This window comes from Gymnoscopelus braueri (genome assembly GCF_963280865.1).
Source record: "Gymnoscopelus braueri genome assembly, chromosome: 5".
In the NCBI taxonomy this organism is placed as follows: Eukaryota; Metazoa; Chordata; class Actinopteri; order Myctophiformes; family Myctophidae; genus Gymnoscopelus; species Gymnoscopelus braueri.
Genome location: NC_137606.1, coordinates 24,972,313 through 24,997,312, shown reverse-complemented (window position 1 = coordinate 24,997,312; position 25,000 = coordinate 24,972,313). Strand labels below are relative to the sequence as shown.

General features: G+C 40.6%; 1 protein-coding gene across 2 annotated transcripts in view; it reads left to right on the top strand.

The window, feature by feature from the left end:
* Positions 1-25,000, top strand: part of LOC308084866 (neprilysin-like) — a 91,440-nt gene that overhangs the window by 44,418 nt on the left and 22,022 nt on the right. For both annotated transcript variants that reach the window (XM_080427819.1, XM_080427818.1), the window contains exons 2-4: positions 2,916-3,092; positions 5,032-5,067; positions 7,006-7,167. In XM_080427819.1, coding sequence (XP_080283945.1) covers positions 2,916-3,092; positions 5,032-5,067; positions 7,006-7,167 — 375 coding nt within the window. The remainder of the gene's footprint in view (positions 1-2,915; positions 3,093-5,031; positions 5,068-7,005; positions 7,168-25,000) is intronic.

Here is a 25,000-nt window from a genome sequence, read left to right as displayed (position 1 = left end):
TTCCACGCTGTATTGATGTTGGTACCATAGGAGAGATATCAGGCAAACTTTGATCAAAATAACATTTCTTTAATTAAGTAATGCAGATGTTTTTTTTTTTTTTTTTTTTCTTAAATTTTTTACCCCACGATTTTGTAACCCTTTTTTCACCCGGTGCCACTGGTCCCCGGACCACTGGTTGAGAACCACTGTTCTAAATAAGCAATGCAGATGCTTAACAATAATTTAAATCTTGAGAGCATAAAATGAAACCAAATGGACCCGTAAGGGTTTTGGTTTCATTTTACGCTCTCAAGAGTTAAAGATCTATAAGGGTCCATTTGGTTACCAATACCAACACACCATCATTTAGCTGGGGACCACCTGGAACCCCCCTCAAGGACCACCGGTGGTCCCCGGACCACTGGTTGAGAACCACTGTTCTAAATATAAGGATAAGACATGCCACAGCTGTGCACGAGAGATGTGAGCGGTGCTTGCGAGCGGAATGTCAGGCAAGCTACGTTACGTGCACAGCTAACATGAGGGTGGAGGAGGCCCCGGACATGTGAGCGGAGCATCAGGCAAGCGACACTGTCTGACGTCTTACTCCTCCGGTTGTTTGACAAAGTGTGCGTGCGGACACTTCTTTGGTGAGTTCTGTGCGTTAAGGCAGTGGTTCTCAAACGTTTTCATGCCTAGGACCCCCAAAATGATATGTATTTGGCTGCGGACCCCCCATATCAAAAATATTTAGTGCCAGGGATTTTTCAAAAATAGCAGATATACAAGCTCATAGTGCGGCCGCACTATGAGCTTGTATATCTGCTATTTTTGAAAAATCCCTGGCAAATAGACAAAGTATAAAATATGGTTCAAGTGGTTAAAATGATTGTGTGATTTGCTGGGGACCCCCTGGTAACCCCCCCACCCAAGGACCCCTGGGGGTCCCCGGACCCCACTGTGAGAACCAATGCGTTAAACTGTAGCCAAATCTCCTCCAGCATTGGGTGTTGTGTGCCTGCATACTTTTGGAAGAAACCAGTACCATAGGGAAAGGGTTGTGTGTTTGACTTTTTGGGGTATGATATATGACATCATTAGAATACTTTGTTTTACCCAGTACAAAAACATTCACCATGTGCCCAAATAGACTCGTCAGGATCCAATTGGTTACGTGTGCGTGTACACTCAGAGTTACATTAATACTGATAATTTTACTGTATACACACGCCTCTCATACCTCAACATACTGAGAGGGAGTGAATTATGTCTAAAGATTTACCGACCTTGTTGCCCACGGCATTCCCTCCCTCTCTTGTTCCCTCTAATCTTTGCAAATCCCTTGTAACACACTTTCTGTTCCATTGCATTCTACATGATGCAAATCGGGATTACAACCGGTACACATAATCAGGAATCGCCCAACAATAAACTTTCTTCCTGCACGTACAGTTTACACACGCACGCACACACACAAACTACACATCCGTCCCACACGAATAAACACACTGCAATGCTGTTTGACTCAAATTCCAAAAGAATATTGCATCAAAGTTGTGATATACGCACAATCGCACATTCCATTTTGAGCCATCACTCACTTGAGTGTAGCAATAGTATAGAACTGTGGTTAAATAAGTGTGAAAGTCATGGTGCTGTTTTCAAAGGGGAAATTGAAGTTTTGTAGAAACTCTGCTGTTTCCCTACAGGCTGTAGGGAAACAGCAGAGTTTCTACTAAACTTCAATTATGTAGTGGTGTGTGACTGGTGTCACATAAAACTGTGACCAGTCTTTCTAGCAGTGGTGTGTAATGGCCAATTAAGAGTTGTTTAGTCATGAAGAACAATGGGAATGATTTGAGGCGCAGTGGAACTGTGCCGCTGCATACGTGTGTTTTGTGTCTTAAGAATTTGTGGTCTCTGGATTCATTAAAAGGGGAGCTGTCGTATTATATTTTATACTCAATATTAATATTTTGTTGTTATATATTGTGAGCATAGTCTGTGGGGCATGTCACACCAACATTTCGCTACTTGCACTGTAGCTACTTGTATGAGTGAGTGACAAATATAAACCCCTTTGAAGCTGTGAGACTTTGTCCTCCTGGTCAGAGTGCACTCATCCCAGCTAGCATTTTTAAGACAAGGCCTGTAAAGGGGCCTTCTGACATCAGCTTGTAAAAGTGTGTACGCGCAGACAGGTGTGTGTGTGTGTGTGTGTGTGTGTGTGTGTGTGTGTGTGTGTGTGTGTGTGTGTGTGTGTGTGTGTGTGTGTGTGTGTGTGTGTGTGTGTGTGTGTGTGTGAGAGTGTGTTGCGTCAGTTAAGGATTAAGGATTAATTGCTTTCAAAGATACGCTTGCTGGTTACATGAGTTTTCACTTGCCTCCAGACTCGAGAGGTGAAATCAATACCTCAGAGACACCGAGAGTACAAAAAGAACCCTTTACTTTCTCCGCTTTAGAAGTCGTTGTTTTGTGTCTGGAGGATAGGTAAAGGGTAAGAAATGTTCCCACTTTGTTTTCTTTTCTAAGCTTGCATTTTTGCCCTTTTCATTTATTTTTAATTTTCTTATGATTTTGCTTTTCCTTCAGTGTCCTGCTGTGTCTTTCTCATCTCGTACACCTTTCAGCTCATTTCATTTTCTCTCTTCGATTTGCACTTAAATTAGGTACTCTATTCCAGACAACTACTTTTTTGTACTACTTGACGTTTATTACTTCATTCTGTACAGCTTCGGAACGTATTAACATTTTTTACCCACCCCATTCATCGTAATTTATAGTCGTACAATGGAGTAGCGCGCCACAAATAGCAGATCTACAAGCTGTTTTTACATTGGCTATTTTTTGCACTCGACTCAGGCTCGTATCTTCTCTTCGTTCCCTTTTGTTTCTTTGCTGACCTTCCCCTCTATTCTCCTCTCCTACTGTAGGTGAGTTGACACAGCCAGCAGCTGAAGGAGGAGAGCTGAGCATGACAGAGACAAACCCCCCAAAGTCGGCTAAGAAGCCAAGCTGGACATCCCTTGAGATTGGTCTCATCACCATCGTCTCCCTGCTCTTCATCGTCATTGTAGCTCTTGTCATCCTCTTTGCCACGCAGAAGACTGGTGAGTTCTGAAATTCTAACTATAAGCTAGGGGCGTCCAAATGTTTTTCAAAGGGGGTTTGAAATATTTGAAAATAGGAAAGTACCCGAGGGCCGACTGCATCTCCTGTCATACTGTAGCTTTGGACCGTAACAAAGTCACGTACAAATGCATCACCTTACAACAATTGTATTTGATTAACCACAGTCCAATATCAATAGTCTTTTGTTGGAAATGTAGCAAAATATAACTAGGTGTGAAAAGGTCTCTACAAAAATGTTAATACAATGAAATAAAGTAAAGTTCTTTCATATTTTGAGAATGAGACAACACAAGTAAGTGTGCAGTTAGGAATCCTTACAAATTCTACTGAGGAACCTGCCCGGGTTAATTAACGTTCCGAAACTTCATAGTATGAATTTCATATGACTACTGGGGGTGGGGGGGCATAAATAATATATTTTAGGGAGGAAGCCGCGGGCCATTTAAAATCTGCCCTCGTGCCACGATTAGACCCTGGGCCGAACTTTGAACACGTCTATGTGTAGCGAACAACCCAGTAAGCGAACAACCCAGTTATGTTATGAATGATCAAATGATCAGTCATAATATCTCTCCATCAGTACGCATGCATAGAGTGAACTGAACATTTCTGCTTTTTAGTCTTAGCTTAATGTTTTTAGCCTTTTCCGCTCCTAATAAAGTTGTTTATTTCCATTTGTTTTGTAAAGCGACTATGGGTACTAAGATTATTATTATTAACATCATGGAGTGACTGCTGTACTTGTCAGGTACAAGGTACAGTAGGTTAATATGCAGAGAACCTCAAAGAGCTTTTAGACTCTGCCCTGAAATCTGTGTACAATAATGCCCAAGAGAAACATGCATACCTCACTGTTTTTAACTGAGTGCGTTTTTAGTGCGTTGTTAGTAGCGAGGTTTGATGGGCCTCCACGGTGCAAAAGTACAATCACTGAGCCAGAGAGATGAATGCAGTGTGCAAAGGTCTTTTAAAGAGGGCCACTTACTCTTCAATTTCCGTACGACTCTGATAATGCCTTATGGCCATAAAATACATCTATCTGGAAATTAAAATAGACAAATTGAATGTCATTTTCTTAAAACAGACATTTACAGTAGAAGCACATAATGTAGCACTGATGCATCATAAGTGGGCAGAGTGCCAAGGGAAATGGCACATGAAAGTGCACCCCCTGCTGCTATTTATTTACTCAAATTATGACGCAGATGAAATAGGGTGCATTCGAATTCAATAGATCACACTCAAACCCCACCCCACACACACACATCTTACATAAAATGCGCGAAATCTCTGTAGTTCTTCACGACCGGTCAACCCAAGGGACATTTATATGTATTTTGTGAGCTTTAGATGAATAATTTCATTTGTTTTATTTACTTCTCAAATGTTTGGTTTTGAGTGCCTTTTTCAAGAGTAACACTATCTTAAGGAATCAAAGATCACAAGCAACCATCGATTGGTAGAGGAATAAGAGAGAGAGTAAATCCACACGAGGACTTTTGAGGTCGAACGTTATACCATCAAATCCCTTTGTGACCAAGCGAAACAAAAACAAACAGTTCTACTGTATAAGGTATATATATATATATATATATATATATATATATATATATATGTATAACACACACACACACACACACACACACACACACACACACACACACACACACACACACACACACACACTTTGGCTTTGTAGGGCTGTATAAAGAAGGTTAAAACCAGTGGAAATGAAATTGATAGACATTTATGTCACTTTTATCTAAAATGATCATTGATGGAGAAATGGAGCTTTCAATACCCTGCTAATTACTGTTGGAAAATTATGTTTTTGTCACTTTATTTCTTGATAATTACATGATTATATGAACCCTATCAATATAAGGGAGTGATGGCTTGCTGTGTATTTTATTTCAGATGAAATCTGCACCACGGCAGACTGCACACAGTCAGGTAAGCACTGTGTGTTATGTTTGTGCATGTGTGTTGGTCTGTTTGTACTGTATGAATGTATGAATACATGCAGGGTTCCATTTGCTGGGGGGATGTTTTTGATCTGCTCATTAATTATTAGCGCCTGTGGGGTTATGTTTTATCCCTCCTTAATACATTTGGGAAATGTAGACTGTCACAATTTAATGGGGGGAAAAAGTATGTTAACCAAATTCAAGGTGCAGTAAGTGATTTTCTTTTGATAAGAAATATGCGTTAAATAGCTCTATGTTTGGAAAGTAATAACAGAGTGTACAGTAACGGAGGTCTCCTCCTCTTTCCAGCTCTTTAGTAATCATCAGACAATACATTTTCAGGCCGGGATGCCAATTTTATAGAATCAGAAGAGAGAACTCCCTACAGGACAAAATTGGAACTGGAACATTATATAATTTAAGCTGTCTATCCTGACAGGATGAAATTGGCAACCCACCTGAACATTTATTTTCTGTTTATTAAAGAGCCGTAGGGACAGGAGGACCCCTGCTACTGAACAAACACTCTAGTCCAGGGGTTTTCAACTCATTGTGAACCAGGGACCACCACCCTGACTAAGAATCAACCAGGGGACCACTGTTGTGTTGGGTGGGGATATGGGCTAAGATTAGTCTTTTTGGTAACACTTGCTATGCATCCCATGTCTATAATGCATTATAATCAGCTTATAACACTGCATGATTATAGTTATAAGAACTAAAATATGCATAACCCTTTATAAGGGTCCACGGACACATGTTCTTAAATAATGACTGAAATATTATGCGAGCAGAGTGTTTTTGAGTATTTCTCTTACTTTATCCAGCCTTCTATACTACACTCATATTAAACTGATATACTTTTGTAACTTATGTATGAGTGAGCAGACACACCCTATTACATGGGCACATTTCCTAATAATGATAACTAAGGCAATCCGGTACACTACCCCTTCTCCTCCCTTTTCTGTGGAAGTTCTTGACCTCCTACTTCCCTGTAACTGCTGTCAACTTCATTGACGCGTCATCATAGGTCACCAGGTCATTGAGTGAACTGTTTCTCAACTAGTGGTCCATGGGACCGTGACATGATTACAGGTGGTCCATGTCTGTCTCTTCTTGGCTATTGTGGAGTCTCATGTCTCATGTAAATTTCCGGCTCGAACCTTGCCCTGTACATATTCTTCAGGTATGCGAGCATGAAAATACTACTCTCACAGAGATACGTAGTTCTTGATTGACAAGCTACCCAGCCAATAATGGTCTGGTGGCATTCTGCAGGATATGACGCGATATTGAAAGATGGCGGATTTGAAATTCCTTAACAATCGGCTTCATTTACGGCCTGTAGAAACCAATGGCGTCACGTTGTCCATTCTTTTTTATACAGTCCATGCCTTTAACCCTAAAAAGAAATTCGATTATTTTTATTTATTTGTTTTCAAGTGTGATCTTTTAAAAAATGAAAACCACTAATTATATCTACAATGCATCGCAATGTGACGTGTTGTGAGCTTGTAAATAATCAATTTTTCACAATTCATTTTGTGGGGGAAAAGTTAAAAGATAAAAGATTTGTCATACAACAAAGTACTGTATATTGGCATAAGTGGTTGAGAAAATGTCCCCCTCCCCCCCTTATTTTTCTCAGTTCTGGGCAACTCCTTCCGCTCTCTAACTAGGCTCTAGCCTGGGATCTGCCATAACTATTTAATTGTTATTAATTGGTGTTCGATCAGACATCCTCAACAATACAATGCTCTGTGTAACAGCCATAATAGGGAATTCATGTCATTGTATTAGGTCCAAGAGCCCATAGTTATTATCATGCTGTATATTGGAAGCAGAAGTAGAAAGTTCCAAAAATAAATAAATAATACAACTCCTACAGTTTTCAGAGCTTATTTTCTTTCCCTCCATGCAGCATCTCGTTTGATTGAAAACATGGATGCCAATGTGGATCCGTGTGACAACTTCTACCAGTATGCTTGTGGAGGATGGCTGAAGAAGAACATCATCCCGCAGACCAGCTCGAGATACAGCACATTTGACATCCTGCGAGATGAATTGGAGGTCGTCCTCAAAGGTCAGACTTAAGCCAGAGTTGTACTTGGTTGCGCGCGGGTGTCACGCACGAAAATAGCGGCTCTGCAAGTTCACAACGAATCATTGCAGTCCAGCCATTTTGTACAGCTTGTAGATCTGTTATATTCAGTGCATGACACCAGTGCGCAACTAAGTATAAATCAGGTCATAACACACACTTCCACGCACATTCATGCGTGCACGCCTGTACTCATGTGTGCACACACAAGTACAATATGAAATGACACACACACTCAACATACCGTATATGAGATCATGCACGTTATGCGGTAATGTACTGTATGTTACATCTTTGTACTTGAACACTGTTAAGAGCTAAAACAGCCTAGCAGTCTTTTAAGTGGGTTTTAAAGGCTTTGATTGGGCTGGGAGTGAAACTGAGCTAAAGAGGACTGGGACTGCAGCTCTCTCCGTATCACAGATGCTGTGGGAATTTGGCTTCAGAGCTGCCCATGTGAGCTGAGAGTTTGTCAACAGAACTGGCATCTCCAGTCTGTGTTTGAACATTTTGCTCTGGCTGTACTTGAGGACTTCAACACATGGTGAGAAGGGAATATTAACACTGTGTGTGCGTGTGCGTGTGGCGTGCGTGTGACCGTGTGTGTGTGCGTGTGCGTGTGCGTGTGCGTGTGCGTGAGAGACACAGAGAGAGAGAGAGAGAGAGAGAGAGAGAGAGAGAGAGAGAGAGAGAGAGAGAGAGAGAGAGAGAGAGAGAGAGAGAGAGAGAGAGAGAGAGAGAGAGAGTGTGTGCGTGTAGACTACAAAACATGTGAGGCACACCTATCCCCACAAGTATAGTAGAATTTGAGAAATAGACATTTTGAGGACAATGTTACCGGTCATTGCAAGACAAATGGTTGTTTCATGGTAAAAAAAATTACGTCTGGGTTGGAGTTATGCCAATTTATTCTATACTGTAAATACTTACGGTAGACGCATACTCTCCACCAGAACAGTTCGGTTCGGAAGGGCTCCCTGAATCAGAAAAAAAAAAAATCAATTGACAGACAAATTGCATTTCATACTGCCACAGAACATTTCTGTGTTCTGGAAGCCAGACCCCGCCCATCACGGCTCGTTGGTGGTGACTGGCTCGAGCCAAACGGTGTAACACTGCAGCCAACACCGACACCCATGTACGTGCGCGGGTCATGTCCTGACAGCACTAAGAAGGTATGAGAGTCTCACCAAGCTCATCGTGACACTGTCAGTTGCTATAAGGAAGATCATATTACACTGTGTGTGTGTATGTGTATGTGCGTGTGTGTGTGTGTTTGTGTGTGTGTGCGTGTGGGGGGGGGGGGATATGCCCAGTGTTGCCAGATTCTGTGAGAGAAACAAGCAACTAGGTCTAAGAAAACTAGCCCAAAAGAAGCGACTATGGGGACATTATAATAAGCAGATCTGGCAACCCTGGATATGCCCCACCTGTGTTGAGCATTAATGCCCCACTGGGTTCTTCTTACTTCAGGCTCCAGAGTCTTTAGCAAGTCTCTAAAGCTGTTTGTCACTGTCAGATAGGGTGGAGATGAAACAGAATGATTCATTGCATTCAAGAGGGTTGTTCCAAGGAATATCAAGGACTACCATGACCTCTATTACCTGGATCGACCTCTTTATCTGTACTATTCAATGAAATTGCATGTGATTATACCGTTTTGGTATGCAGCAAAATTGTAAATGTTTGTCTCAATCAGAGATTTTAAAACTTATCTTGTGCCCAAGGCACACCAATAGGCAAGTCAAAATCTCAAGGCACGCCTGTATTCATAGTGAACATAGTAATCGTAATATAGTATTAATAAAATAGTGCAATTCATCGCAATGATCTTGTAGGTCTGCTAATTTTGGAAACAAATATATAATGTATAATTAATAAATGAAAGAAAATGACATTCAAAATCTTCACCTATACTGACATGCCCTAACTGAGAGGCCTGTATAGTTTGTGGGTGGTAAAATGACACACTGAACAGATGACTACGCAGTGCAAAACACCCAGTGTTTTCTCAGAATTCCAATGAATTCCTAAGTAGTTCCTCACAACAAGTTCCTGTAAGCCTAAACTGTCACTGCGGACGTAGCATTCCTGATGTGGGTGTGTCAGCAATACTCTGCTGACAATGGCAAGTTTGCCACATGACTAACGATCCATATCTAATTAGAAAAAGTGCTCCTTGTAGCACAGGTCTCCGTCAGGTCACGTAGGTTATTGTGGGCCAGCAATGTTCCGAATTCGCCAATCGGGATGGAATATGAAAAATCGGACGGAACCGTGTTGATCACTTGACTGTTGAGATAATGTGTACCGATTTGCGTGATGTTTAAACAAAATGTGTAGGAGTTATATAAAAAAAAACGTTTTTGCAAAATTCGGCCTCCTGGTGGCGCTATAATAGGGCAATGTTAAAAGGGTGGCATTTGTTCCTCAACGTAGTGCGAATGTGTGTGCAAAGTTTCACCGCAATCGGACGCTGCATTCATTATTTGCGGCATTTTGTTCAAAACGGGCCACTCCTGCAAACTTTAGATGTGAATCTTAGCCAGTCTAGAATAGATCACATGACTATAGAGATCATGTGTACCGATTTGCGTGAAATTCGGATAAAATCTGAAGGCTTCTGTACACAGACAGAATGACACACACTCACTCACACACGGAATGACGGACGGACAGGGTGCAAAACATACTCTCTCGCCATGCCTTTCGGCCTGGCGGAGACAATAAAAGCAGTGTTCTTGTGGTGGGTTGTCCCTTTTCATTTTGCCCACTGTTTTAATAATGTCGGAGGTTAGACCTGCACCCGGAATGTTGTGAATTTTGTATTACTATATATATAATATATATAGTATTATATATATAGTATTATAGTACTAGTATTATATATATATATATATATATATATATATATATATATAGTATATATATAGTATATAGTATTACTTTATTAAGAGTGCTGCGTTATGATGCAGTTGAAATATTCCGCTGTATGCAAGTGCTTGCAGAACAAGATGAAACCAGTTTTTAAGTTTATTAAACCCACAGAGAATATAATGGTACTGGTCACATTACGTGACCAGGTGATATGAGTCATATACTGTAGAAAGGAACATAGTTGAATAGGTACACAGTAAAACATCATGATGTAACATAATGTTGTACAGTATGTATGAAATAAAGCAGTGACCATGGAGTCACAAGTATATCCGTATGTGTACGCCGATGAGAGTGAATCAGTACTGGTCACACAGACAAAGGTCAAGCCTAACAGTTCAAGCCTTAACTACTATATAGTGTGTATAACACCAATTATCTGTAATGGACTATACTGATTAATTCCATTGCATAAGATACAGTATGTTTGTGACACCATGAGCTCTACTTTATTAAAGTTACTATTGGCCCAAACATACAGGAGGCCAAACATACAGGAGGCCACTGTTTAAGTACAGCTCATCTACTTATAGAACATCGCATAGATAATGTGTGTATGTCCTGCCTTGACTAGTTTAGCTCTATCATTCATGTGTCATATGTGTCGGCCATGTGACCTCTGCAAATTCATATATTCTCTGTATATGTGCTTAATATATAATATAAAATCTTGTTCTTAGGGCCTACTGCTGCTTAACAGAGAATTAACTCAACTGTAACACCACCCTTAATAGATAGCTCTTCAGACCACAACAGAGGATTACTTAATTCACAACACCCACCGTCTGTCAGCGGCAGCTGTACCACAGACTCCACAGCTGTGTGTCAAACCTTCGACCCCATCAATTTCACTGCAGATAAACATTAATGTTAACACCTGCAAAGTAGAGACATCAGGGTTAATCTAACACTTAGGATTTTTTTTCTTGGCTGTTGTCTTCTCTTAAGCTTTCCTTACTCCGTTAAGCCTATAATAACAAACATACAAAAAACAACAACAGCGTGTTAACAGATATCTTACCTTGTTCGCTCCAAATTATATTGATATTCACCATTTGTATCATACAAAATAATTGCTGCCATAAATTAAAAGATAATACTTTATCCTTGGTTGACAAAATGATAATACTTTGACACAATGGTGGCACTTTATTATGTTTATTGTTGAAAGATACATCTCAGGTAATTATCTTTTCCTGAAACTGTTAAATTGCCCTTTTTTATTCTACAAGTACTCCTCAGTGTAGCCTACTTTCAGCACTGCTCTGTCATCACTTGTCAGTGATTGTTTGATTTGCCTTCATTTCACTGCATTCGCCATGTTCTTCAAAGTGATTGAAGTGGAATTTATTTTCATTCATGTCATCAAGTGCAATCATTAGTATGCCTTTGTTATTGAAATAACCCAGGCTCACTCTTTTATGGTGAATTCTTAAAATGCTCCACATTGATCGCATACAAATGCTCACAATTCTCCCATACTGTCTGGTTTACTCACTCAATAAAAAAATATATCACATCATTCCCACCTTTGTGGATTTTCATACATACAGTAATTATCTCACCACAAGTGTGAATCAAGAATAACAGGAGGGAAATAGAGCTAGTTCTAATCATTAGCAGAAATCCACACTTTGCATTAAAATTATACTCATGCCCCCAGGCTGTGTGCTTTACCAGTCAGTCCTGGAATGTCTCTTATAGTTCTTGTGCACATTTTATTGTGTGTGTGTGTGTGTGTGTGTGTGTGTGTGTGTGTGTGTGTGTGTGTGTGTGTGTGTGTGTGTGTGTGTGTGTGTGTGTGTGTGTGTGTGTGTGTGTGTGCGCGTGCGTGCGTGTGTGCGTGCGTTAGGGCATTCACGAATAGTGATTTTTAGCATTCGAATTATTCGACCTATAAGTATTCGAATATTCGATTAATCGATTTGATTATATATTATTTTTTTCAATGGCATTCAAGTGGTTTGATAGTCGAATAGTCGGTTTGATAGTCAAATATTCGAATATTCGACTATTCTGTTAATGCCCTAGCGTGCGTGCGTGTGCTTATGCCATGATTCTATACATATTCTATGTTTTTGCCTGGTGCTTGATGTGCTAACCTTTTATATCTGACTTATCTCTCTGAATTGTGAAGTATTTGAATTCCGTCATGCCTGTGAAGCACTTTGAACTGCAACCCTGTATGAAATGTGTTTGCTCGTGGACAGATGAAGCCATAAAAACAGACAGAGACAGAGAGGGAGAGAGAAGGAGAGAGAAACAAGAGGGAGGGAAAGAATGAGTGAGAATGACTGGAGTTAGAGAGAAGCAGCTGGCTTCTTCGGTCTCAGCAGTCCCACTTGTCTCTTGTAGTTAACCACTTAAGACCTATGCTCCAGGGGCGTAGCCTTGGCCCGCTCCCTTTTCCCCTCTACACCATCTCTCCGGTTAGGCGTCATGTGTTTAAAGCTGGAGTGGATGAAAACAACGGTTGTCTTGATGGACTAAATGCAGTGGTTCCCAACCTTTCCTGGATCAGGGTCCACTTGAAAATATTAAAAGCTTTCGCGGCCCACCCACCGGACCCCTTAACAAGGCAGCCTTTTGGCTGCCCTGTTAAGTGGTCGGGTGGGCGGGCGGGGCGCGTGCATTTTCAGAGCATGTTTATTTTAATGATCAATCAATCGACTGTCCGGCTTGGATCAAAGATCTTATTTATTGGTATTCCTTTTTAATATTGATATTTTTTTTGTTATTACATTTTTATTGATTTTTCACATAAAATCAAATATGCGTAGGAAGTACAAAACCAACATCATTGAACTCAGTATCCCCCACCCTTCTCCCTTTTCCCACCCTTCTTCCCCCCATCCCTTCCCACCCAGCCCTCCTTCCACCATTCTATTAATCAAACATTAGTACAACACATCCACTGCATCACAGTTGCAGGTTTGTCCACACAGTGACATTGTGCTCTGTTGAGCATGGTTAATCCTTGCCGACGACAGTTCCAGATAGGCAATGTCCAAGAAGCTCCTTAGCCAGTGTGTTTTTTGGATATGTCATGTGGTTTTAATATTAATGATAACATAATTATCATTAAAACCGTTGAGTTTTGCCAATTATTTGGGGGCCCACTTGCAATATCCTTGCGGCCCACCAGTGGGCCCCGGCCCACAGGTTGAGAACCACTAAGGACTAATGCAGGGGTCTTCAAAAGGGGGTCCGGGACCCCTAGGGGGTGCTCAGAGCTACTATAGGGGGTCCGCCAAATCTTTGTGTGATAGGATTTTTTTTTTTTACATTAACCACTTGAACCCTAGAATTCCTTTTCTGAGGGGAACATTAGCCGAAAATAGCAGATCTACAAGCTCTCAACACCTCGCGCTGCGAGGCGTTGAGAGATCTTGTAGATCGGCTATTTTTGGCAAAGAGGCTATAGGTGTAGAGGGAAAAAAAGAGCAGACTAAGTAAAAAAAAACTTTAATCTGAAACACAATTTTACAATATAGAGTAGGGGGTCCCTGCTTCATCTCTCTCTCAGCTAGGGGGTCCTTGGCCTGAAAACGTTGAAGACCTCTGGACTAATGTATTTTGGAGGTGTGTAGGCCCCAGAAATGTGAGGTCTCACACAACAGTGCTGATCTGGTCTCGGGGACATGTCATCAAACGTGTGACCACTGACCCGTGGGCTGGCCGCCTGTATATCACCTCCCCCCCCCCCCCCGCTGATGGATGGGACCTATTCCTGCCAACAGCTGCAGTGGTGTGGAAACACCTGGACACAGCCGTGCCTCAGGTGGTTTCATAGCAATAAAGATCTCTCCCTCTTGTTTTGTGTGTGTGTGTGTGTGTGTGTGTGTGTGTGTGTGTGTGTGTGTGTGTGTGTGTGTGTGTGTGTGTGTGTGTGTGTGTGTGTGTGTGTGTGTGTGTGTGTGTGTGTGTCAGTGGTGTAAGGTAACATGTAAAGTACATTTACTCAAGTACTGTACTTAAGTACAATTTTGAGGTACTTTTACTTTACCGGAGTATTTCCAATTGTCTATACTTTTACTTCTACTCCACTACATCTCAGAGGCAAATATTGTACTTTTACGCCACTATAATTATTTGAAAACTTTAGTTACTAGTTAGGCTACTTTGCAGATATGAATATATTACATTATGAAATATACATTAACCACTTTAGCCCTATTTTATACCTAGGCTATTTATACCTAGGCTACAAGCTCACAACGCGTCGCATCGCGACGCGTTGTAAGCTTGTAGATCTGCTATTTTCAAACATTTTAGTACTTTTACTTTTGGTACTTTAAGTACATTTTTATACCAATACTTTTGTACTTTTACTCAAGTAAATTTTGAATTCCGGACTTATACTTGTAACAGAGTACTTCTACATTGCAGTATTGATACTTTTACTTAAGTAAAACATTTGAGTACTTTTTCCACCACTGGCGTGCGTGCGTGCGTGCGTGCGTGCGTGCGTGCGTGCGTGCGTGCGTGAGTGCGTGTGTATATAAAGGTTTGTGGATGCTTGTAAATACCTCAAATTGTTTTCTACGGTTTAGGGTTAGTCGTAAAAAGCTATAAAAGGTGGGTGTATGTTTTTTTGTTTCTCTCCAATTCAGGTGTGGCGTACTGTTAAACAATTTGCCCAATTGACCGTGAGCTTTTTAATTACCATCTTGTTAACAGGCTATGTCAGCAGCCAAACATCCGGTACCACTTTGTATACATCGTAGATCTTCCATGCAATACTGGACTCTGTGAGGCACCATTTGCTCAGAATAACTATTCCACTGATGCATGTGCAGCCAACAAAGAGTAAGTAACAGTAAACCTTATTTACAGTAAGCCATCAAACGGGGCTTGCTTTCCTAACATAAATTATGAAAAAAAGGTACAGCCTGCTACTACCATAGTTCGGTTAAAGGAAGTGTCTGGTGGAAACATGTATGTATTTGCAATGAATTTGTAGCGTTTGTATTTATTTTTTGCTGAACAACATTTGTTGTTGGCTATATTACATCAGGGGCGTCGTTACGCGGGGGCTTCGGTGGCTTTAGCCACCAATGTTTTATCCAAAGCCACCAAAAAAAAAAATATATATATATATATATATATATATATTTTATTATATATCTATAACCCTAACCTAACCCTACCCCTAACCCTAAAACCGAAATAAAGTAACAAAAAACGGGGGGAAAAGTACCCAAATCCGCCGAAATCCGCAAAATTGCACGCGGGGAGGAGGGACACATGCGCGTGTCCGTTGCCTGGGGGGCTAAGCCCCCAACCTAGTAGAGACCTAGCGACGCGTCTGTATTACATCTATTAAATACACCATGTAAATCCAATGTTTTCACGATGCACATTCAAAATCATATCCTCCGTGGGAAAAATAAATAACCCTGTTGTTGAACCCGTGGCAAAAAAAAGTGGAAGTCTGTTTTGAAGTGTATTGTTTGTACCAGACGTTGGCTGGGGCTGGGGTTAAGCAGAGCATGAAAGGAAAAGTAAAGGTCTCAGTTAAGACTAAAGGACAAACGTGAAGTTGATAAACGTGATCTTGATATGAAAGAGGAAAGGGAATAGAGCGGAATAGAGGGGAGAGAGAAAGGCAGATGGATTTTGGGGAGATATGACGAGAAGATTTCTCGCTTGAGTTTGTGTGCAAACGTGCGTGCGTGTGTGTGTGTGTGTGTGTGTGTTTGTGTGTGTGTGTGTGTGTGTGTGTGTGTGTGTGCGCGCGCACGCGCATGTGCATGTGCACGTGCACGGCCACACATGTGAGCATGTACATACACTATCATACTCGTTTGTGTGGTCATTACACATGTTCTAATGTTCTCATTCAGCTGTTGTGTATAGATGGAGGACATGTGTGTAGTCTGTTTACTTTATGAGATGAAGGATTGTATGACACAATGGTAATCCCACTGTGAAGGACACATTGTAACTGAGAAGGGAACAAAAATCCATTCTTTCACTGTAGACTGAACATCTGGTAGACAGACCTATGGCATCATCGACAAACCAATAGATTGTGACCAAGAGGGTTCTATTCATTGTGACAGCAGTGCCATCACAAGGTGGTGGACAACATTTCTTTGAGGCAACTGTGCCATCACAAAGGCCTCCATAGATGGAGACTACTTGGCAGAGTATGACAAGGCAAAGTGATTGAATGTCCATCAAAGTGTTTACTTGACGATAGTTAAGCCAGAATATCTGTCATACAATGGAAAAAAGGAAGAAAAAAAAAACTCAACAAAGATTCTTGAAGAGTGAGAATTCAGTCCACAAGTAATAATAATAATAATAATAATAAACTTTATTTGTATAGCACCTTTCATGACATGAAATGCAGCTCAAAGTGCTTTACAGAGCAAGAATACAATTACAGTTAGAACCAATTTAACAATAAAGCAAACAAAAATAAAATAAAATAAAAGCAAAGGCATAAAACAACATTAAAATAGGCAATACAGTGAGGAATTAAAATCAACCAAAGAATCAGCTAAAAGCAAGAGTGAAGTAATAGGTCTTGAGCTGTGCTTTAAAGCTATCGACAGAGGCTGCCTGTCTTAAGTGTAATGGGAGTTTATTCCACACTGTCGGTCCGTAAAAGCAGAATGCTGCTTCACCGTATTTTTTATATGTCATTGTAGGCACCTCGAGCAGGTCAGCACTTGAAGACCTGAGGGTAGTTGCACAAGACCACAAATATTTCTCATAAACATAACGAGGAACACAGGAGTTGTAGCCAGTGTACTGTAAATAAGATGTAACTGAATCCAGCAAGGTTTTTAGGCCAACTATGATGTAAGTCCTGTTCTGCCAAGTGACATTTTTGCAAATCGAATAAGATTGTTTAGCCAGTATCTCTCTGAGTACATTGAGTTCAGCATTTGGACCAGGTGTTGAGGGCATCTCCAAGGCCATGGGTGCAGACTCTTTATTTGCAGTGCTATGTTGAGTAACATGAGCACCGTGCTGTTGTCCTTGGGGCTCTATGTGTATAAGAATGACTGAAAAGTAGTCGCAAGACACAAGCGTTGCAGCCTTTATCTTATGACAGCATGAGCAAACGCGTGAGCTCTCTGAGTCGCGTAAGGTCAAATGTTTCATCCGCGGTGCTTGGTGTTGGTGATGAAAAAGCAAGGGAATGGCTGCTTTTGAAAGGTCATGAAATGTCTTCCTTATTGGGGCTGTGGACAGTCTTACTTGGCAAAATTAGAATTCATGAGTGCAGATTTTATAGATTATTTTGGAACCACAGAGTGAAGGGAAATGTAAAATAGCTCTGTACTGTATCTGTCGGGGTGACATGCATGCCTCCTTCTCTCCTCTCTTCTTATCTTTGTCCTTCACTTGTCTTTCTTTTCAGTCGTGACCCATTTCTTTACATAATGGGTCCAGTCTTCTAATGGTCCACAGGGAAGCTGATACCAAAACTGCACAACAGCAAGTCTCCTTTGGCTTTAGACAGCCATGGTATGAGAGGTTCAGGAGAGAGAGAGAGAGAGAGAGAGAGAGAGAGAGAGAGAGAGAGAGAGAGAGAGAGAGAGAGAGAGAGAGAGAGAGAGAGAGAGAGAGAGAGAGAGAGAGAGAGAGAGAGAGAGAGAGAGATGTTGCTCCACATTAGCGCCAGACAAGTCAGTAATCCAATCACACACGCGATCTCTGTGCCCTTTTACAGGAAGAACCCTAAGAAGGGTCCCTAACTCAGGGCTTCATTAAGATTAAATGAGCGCATGAATAGTGCACAGTTGGTAATGAGATAACAGGAGGGTCGGAAAAATTCAGAAAAACGGTGCAAGTAAAAATAGTACGTGTTACAGAGCTGGAGGTGTGAGAATGAAAAACCGTGTGAGAATTAAAACGATCTTAGTCAGCAATGCAAAAGACTTAAGGTGTCACGGACAAGAAAGCCCAGTGGAGGGGACTGCATAGTGCTGAATTTCCAGTATTTTGGTGTATTTTGGGGTTTGGCAAGTAATAATTTTTTTGTGTCATTCGAGACCTTCTTGTGAACCACTTCTTGCTCCTCCCTATGGAAAAGTGTGTTATTGAGCAGAAGGCTATCATAATTATTCAGTATTAAAAGATGTGTTTTTACATACATACATACTTACAGAAGGACTTCAGAGGACTTCAGAGTGCTGGCTATTACTTTATATACTGTATATATATATATATATATATATATATATATATATATATATATATATATATAAAGTAATAGCCAGCACTCTGAAGTCCTTCTGTTACTTTTAATTCATATGCGCAGGACACGCACGGACAGACACAGCTTGCTGTGTCTGTCCGTGCGCATATGGATTAAAAGTACTGGAAGGATTTTGGAGTGCTGGCTATTACTTTCTTACTGTGAATCTTCGTGAGCCGTGCACCCGGCAAACTGCTGCATTATATACAGACTGAGAGTGCTCATTTTGTTTTCCTACAGCATAACTTAATAAGAGTATCAAATCCTTTATATCCCTCTTCCAAGTTAAAGTAGTCAAATTGATGTGCTGTATGCTGAATCAACTTTGAGTAGGAATACACTGAAGTCTCCAAAACCAAGGTTTAAGAGAGAGCAGAACAATACATAGTCAGTTAGTTCTCTCAGGAGTCTGGGAGAGAACTGTGTGAGACAATACAATAGTGGAGGACGGCTCCCAAGGACAGACGTCAGGCTTGGACAGTTACTCCTAAATCTTACTTAGAATCTCATCTGGTAAGATACAGGGAGCTGTTAGTCGGTTCCCATCGGCTGTTTAGATAGCATAAAACGTCAAGAATATCCAGACACCCGTGTGTATTGAAAGTAGTTTACCAAGCATAATATGCATCACTCTTAGTTTTCGCTGAAAATAGCTGATGTTGTGAGCTTGTAGATCAGCGAACGTTCACCCAACTCCACCATGGGACACATACGTACATACTATTTAGAAAGACGGCGGTCTGTCCAACACTGTCCAACACATCATCATGCTTCCCCGAGGGTGAATCCTATTGATTTAGATGACCCCATGACCTTTCTTCTAGCACCACCCATGGCCTTTCTTCTAGCAACACCCGAGGTGGTGCTAGAAGAAAGAACCATCTGTAATATTTTCTGGGTTTTAAAGTAAACACTTTTATATTTTTGTACTAGAAGAAAGGCCATGGGGTCAGGACCCTGAGCAGGCTGGTGAAGTTCTAAATGTCCTCTTGCACACAAGATAACTCAAAATCTATTGGGAGGATTTCCATGAAATCCAATAAATAAGACGCCAGGTTCTGTGAGAGAAACAAGCAACCAGCGTCATGTCGTTCTGCACGAACGGTAGCTCGTGCGGGACATTCAGCGCATGTTTGAGTATCCTGAGACTCCACGATGAGTGGTAGTAGAAAACACAACAACTTTTCATCGGTTATAATAGACGATTTTCACTCTGCAGAAGAGAAAACGCTGGAGCAACACGGACAGTTTAGGCCTTTTATTTATTTCGGTGCAAGTAAATTTTCACTCTTACACACGGCTCCCATTATGCCAATGGGGGGGGGGGTCGCCAGACTGGACGACAGGGGATTCTCTGGAATAACTCAACGGCCCTTTCTACGTTGGTGAGTGATTAGCGACACATCAAAGATAACACTTAAAATGACCGGATCTCTCCTTTAGAGTGTATCCAGCCATTATATTCATGTTACATGTTACCTTATATAATTACTTCACGGCAATAATGTGTGTATAATCCTACTACTAGGATTTTCCCAACAATCAGGTTAATTTGTTTACTGACTGACAGGACTGAGTTATAATGTTGTATAACCTTGGCCTACAGTGGTTTGGCTTCCTTCAAAAACTAGACATGATTGTACTTGTTGCAATAGATTTTTGATTAATTGATTGAATACTTTATTAGCAGTTTGAAAAAAAAAAAAAAGCACAGGAGAGTACAGTTCAATACAAGGTCAGCTAAGAGGATTTAAAACCCAAGAAAGCCTATGGCTTGTTTCCATTGGGGTCCTTTCTACTCAATTCATAGACATTTAATGACAGACAGATATACACTACTATGCAAAACATCATAAAAACAGTTTGAAAACAGAAAAACTAAAATATGTACAGTAATGAGAGGGGGGGGGGGATAGGTGTGATGTCATGTGATGTTGAAAAAACTATAGCAAATCTGTTTAAATAGCCGTTTATACATTATTCATTGCTGGTGAGGCCTACGTTTATTTGTGACTTTTAAACACAATTACAGATCCTTATACACATGATAATCCATTGGTTTCAGCCGAGTCATCTGTCCCATTTATGTCCCCCCCCCCATAATTTGATTTAGATTTATTTTGGAGAAACTTAGTAACTTGGTATTTGAGGACAGGGGAATTAAAGACATTATCATCATTATCAGTCGTAATTTGAAGAGGCTTATGCTTCAATTCTAAAAGTACTTCAAGCTTAATATAAAACAGGATGAGCTCATTGGCATGTCCTCAGACTCTGTCAAGAGGCACATTATGAAACACTTGTGAAGTTCTGGATGAGTTGTCAGACAATTCACAGAGCTTACAGCAAAGACCAAATGTATTTTACCTTTTGTAACTACATATCACTGTGAGAGTGGTATTTTCACACTGGCATACCTGAAGAATTTGTGCAGGGCAAGGTCGGAGCCAGAACATGACATAAGACTCTGTCCCTGTCCACCACTATAGCCAAGAAGAGACATGTCCTTGTGTCCACTATAGCCAAGAAGAGACAGACCAGATGGACCACCTGTAATTATGCCGTGGTCCATGGCCCACTAGTTGAGAAACAGTGCACTAAATGTCCTGGTGACCTAAGATGACGCGTCAATGTTGTCATTTACTGGCAAGTCGGAGGTCAAGAAGTGCCACAGAAAACGGAGTTGGAATCTCAAGAAGGGAAAGTATCGTGCAAATTATATCAAGCCATTAAAGGTATCATGACATTCATTTTCACTTTTTTTATTTTCAATGTTTTATTTGGGGTTTTATGACCTCAATTACACCCAAAAAAACTGAACTTAGAACATTCAGTGGATTTTCTGTGGTCTGGGGTTTTCTGAATAATTAGGCTGAAAAGTAATCTGAGCTTGGCCCTTCGACAGTGAGGTCACAGTCGATTAATCCCGCCCACTCTCCTCCTCGCCCCTCCCCTCCCCTATCCTTTCCTTTGGGGGGGGCGGAGCAGAGGCGATGATTGACAGGCAAAAAAAAAGCGACACCCGCAGGCAAAGATTTCTTTTTTCATTGCAGTTGAAAAGGCTTTAGAAATGTGAGAGAAAAACACCTGCCATGGATCACTGGAATGGAATTTTCACTTAAAACTTTTTGTACACTTTTGAAGGACCAGGACAAAGACTTTGAATGTGGTGTAAAAGTGAATGTCATTAAACCTTTAACAGTCATTATTTAATTGTAAGCTTTTCTCGCCCACACCACACCTATTCAATCAAATACTTTCTTAAATTGTATGGACTTAGTATTAAGTATTAGTTAGTTAAATATTTTAGTACATTTAACCAAAATACAATTTATGTATTAAATCATTTTTTAAATCCCCATGGACCGCCGGCAGACCTAATTATGCCATGTAGTGCCACCTAATTCTGCCACTAGTAGTCCGTCCGTGGACCATTGGTTTAACAGTGTTTATTTATGAGTTCTTATAACTATAATTATACAGTGTTATAAGCGGATTATAATGCATTACAGTATACAAGTATGTACAAGTATGTTTATAATGCCTTATTGACATGGGATGCATATCACACGTTACCAAAAAACGAATCTTAGCCCATATCCCCACACAACGCAGCAGCGGTCTCCAGGTTGATTCTTAGTCAGGGTGGTGGTCCGTGGTTCACATTCAGTTGAAAACCCCTGGTTTAGAATAAAGTAATTAAGGCACATAGTCATCTATAACAAAGATATTTGAAAACAAATAATAGGTACATGGTAATAAACGACACTGATGTATTTTGTTAATTATTGTTGGTGGCTCTGTATTCAGCAAGGGTATCATTAACCTTATTCATGACTTAAGCTATGTGTACTAGACATTTTGCAGACCATACGCACATGATTACGCACATGATTACCCACTGGTTTCAGGTGAGTCAACAACCCATTTATTTTAAGCTGGGAAAAATCTTCTGCATAACGATGCAGATGATGACCGCAAAAGTGACAGTTAGTTTACTTAATAGTTGTTAACACTTGCTATGCATCCATATATGTATAACGCATCATGAACATACTTATAAGGCATTATAATTTGCTCATAACCCTGTATAATCAAATCAAAGAGCTCATAAATGTTCATAATGCTTTATAACCATAACCATAACACATTATAAGGCATTTTATAATGACTTATAAGTATCAAGTGTTATAATACTTCATCATTGCTGCCAAATTGGTAACACTTGCTATGCATCCCAAATTAATTCTCATAGTTATAATCCATTATAATAAACAAACTGGTATAGGACAAAATAAATAAATAGTATATAGTACACAGAGGACAATATTGGTATACAATCCGTTAAATTACATAAATAAAAATACGCTGTGATGTACAGTAGCACTCGTTTTAAAGAGTTACTTTCCTGTATACACACATACTGTTAACTTATTAATCAAAGTTATTGACAGACAACGACGAGTTATAATCGCGTATTAGTTTAATTAAATAGTCAGCCATACATAAGCCAATAACACAAGCTGAAGCAGACCGCTGCAGGTCTGCCTAGGATCTTACAGGATTCAGGGTGTCTTTATACATGAGATGAATGTCGTCACAGTGTAATCCAAGTACATTCATTAGCGTTATTCGTAGAACAATTTACCCATCTGAGAGCTTTGACCTTTCCAAGTCCATGTCACATTGACTGGTCAAACCGGGAACCCCTGTCTTACATTTGCCAGTTCTTGTCTATAAGTAACCTGTTGACTTTAGGCTGGGATATCCTAAGGTGCTGTCTCACCATTCATGCATCTTAACTCGTGTGTTTAGGTTCTTATTACTGTGGTGGTCCGTGTATTTTGCAATGAGTCTTTCACAGCTCCAGGTATGCTATTTAGCTGAGCTGACTGGTTGAGAGTTTAGAGCAGGGCTACTCAACTTAAGATGGCTCAGGGGCCACTCAGCAAAATACCAAAAGTCCAAGGGGCCGCAAGCTAAAAATGACGGTCCTATTTTGGATTTTTCGATTTTGTAACACACACTACGCATTGTTATTGTTATAAGAAAATGTACATTTTGACATCATATTCTTTTCACTGTACCTGTTTATTTTGTGTGTATGTCCAGTGGCATCAGTTCAGCAAAAGCTAAGGTATGGCAAGGTTAGGGTTGCCAACTCCCAGAGATTGAAATAAGGGACACCGCCCAGGGTAGGTGTCCCTACAACTTTGGAAGCCAATCTTAGCCAATCAGGATGGAATATGGAGAATCGGACAGATCCGTGTTGATCACATGGCTATAGAGATACTGTGTACCGATTTGTGTGTTGTTTGGACAAAATCTGTAGGAGTGTTTGGCAAAAGTGGCGCTATGACAGGCTGATCTGAAAAATGTGGGGCAGAGATTCTGCTGTGGCATCCAGGTAGGGTTCACAGCGACCGGGCCAACGGAGATTAGGTGGTCGCAGACACACGGACGGACGGACGGACGGACGGACGGACGGACGGACGGACGGACGGACGGACGGACGGACGGACGGACAGGGGGCAAAACATACTCTCTCGCCATGCCTTTCGGCCTGGCGGAGACAATAAATAATTCAATTATAACTGGGAAGAAGAGGGAAAGGGAAGGGGGGGGGAAGAATGGCGAATGGCTATATTGCAACAGTAAAATACGCCTCCTCAAAGTATGACAGAAACGCTTGCCAGACAATAGTATACTTCTGAGTGGAGCCTCTGATCGTATATTTAAGCTGTTCAAGTTTAAGATGTGACATAACCTGTATACACACATACTGTAGGCATGACCTGTAAGGGTAAATTTTTACACTCTCTGAGTTAAATTACCACAGATGTTAGGAAAGGATCACATTGCCAGACTTTATTTATAGTTAGAAAGTTGGCTTCACCAGTGGAGTACAGTAGGTCAAAGTTGTAGTAAGTACAGTGATCAATGGGGATCATATTATCTGTGATTGTTATAATGTCATAACAACTTTCATTTAATCATAAGAAGAAGAAATAGGCCATTATTATGCCATGTTCCTAATAAAGATCATAATGAAAGTTTATTATATTATGAGTAATGCAACACAAGTACAAGTTTATTCGAGTTGTTTATAAAATTTGGAAGACAATAGTTCAGGGGCGTCGTTACGCGGGGGCATCGGTGGCTATAGCCACCAATGTTTTATCCAAAGCCACCAATAAAATTAAAAAAAATATATATATATATATATAAAAATATATATCTTTTGAATTATATATCTATAACCCTAAGCTAACCCTACCACTAACCCTAAAACCGAAATAAAGTAACAAAAAACGGGGGAAAAAGTACCCAAATCTGCCGAAATCCGTGAAAAATTTCGCGCGCGCTGTGCGCACGTGCATGTGGCCGTTGCCTGGGGGGCTAAGCCCCCAACCTAGTAGAGACCTAGCAACGCGTCTGCAAGAGTTTATGATAATTGTGGTGCTGCTGGAGGGCTTTACATACAGTACATGATTCAAGAGTTCAAGATTCAAGAGGTTTTTATTTGTCACTCACTCAAGCATTGAAAGGTTAGTGTAGCATGTGGCGCAAGACTGTGCTAACAAGATAATAATAGTGATAATACTGGCTGTAATAAAATGAGATAATAGTTAGATAATAATCGTATTATGGTATGAGATA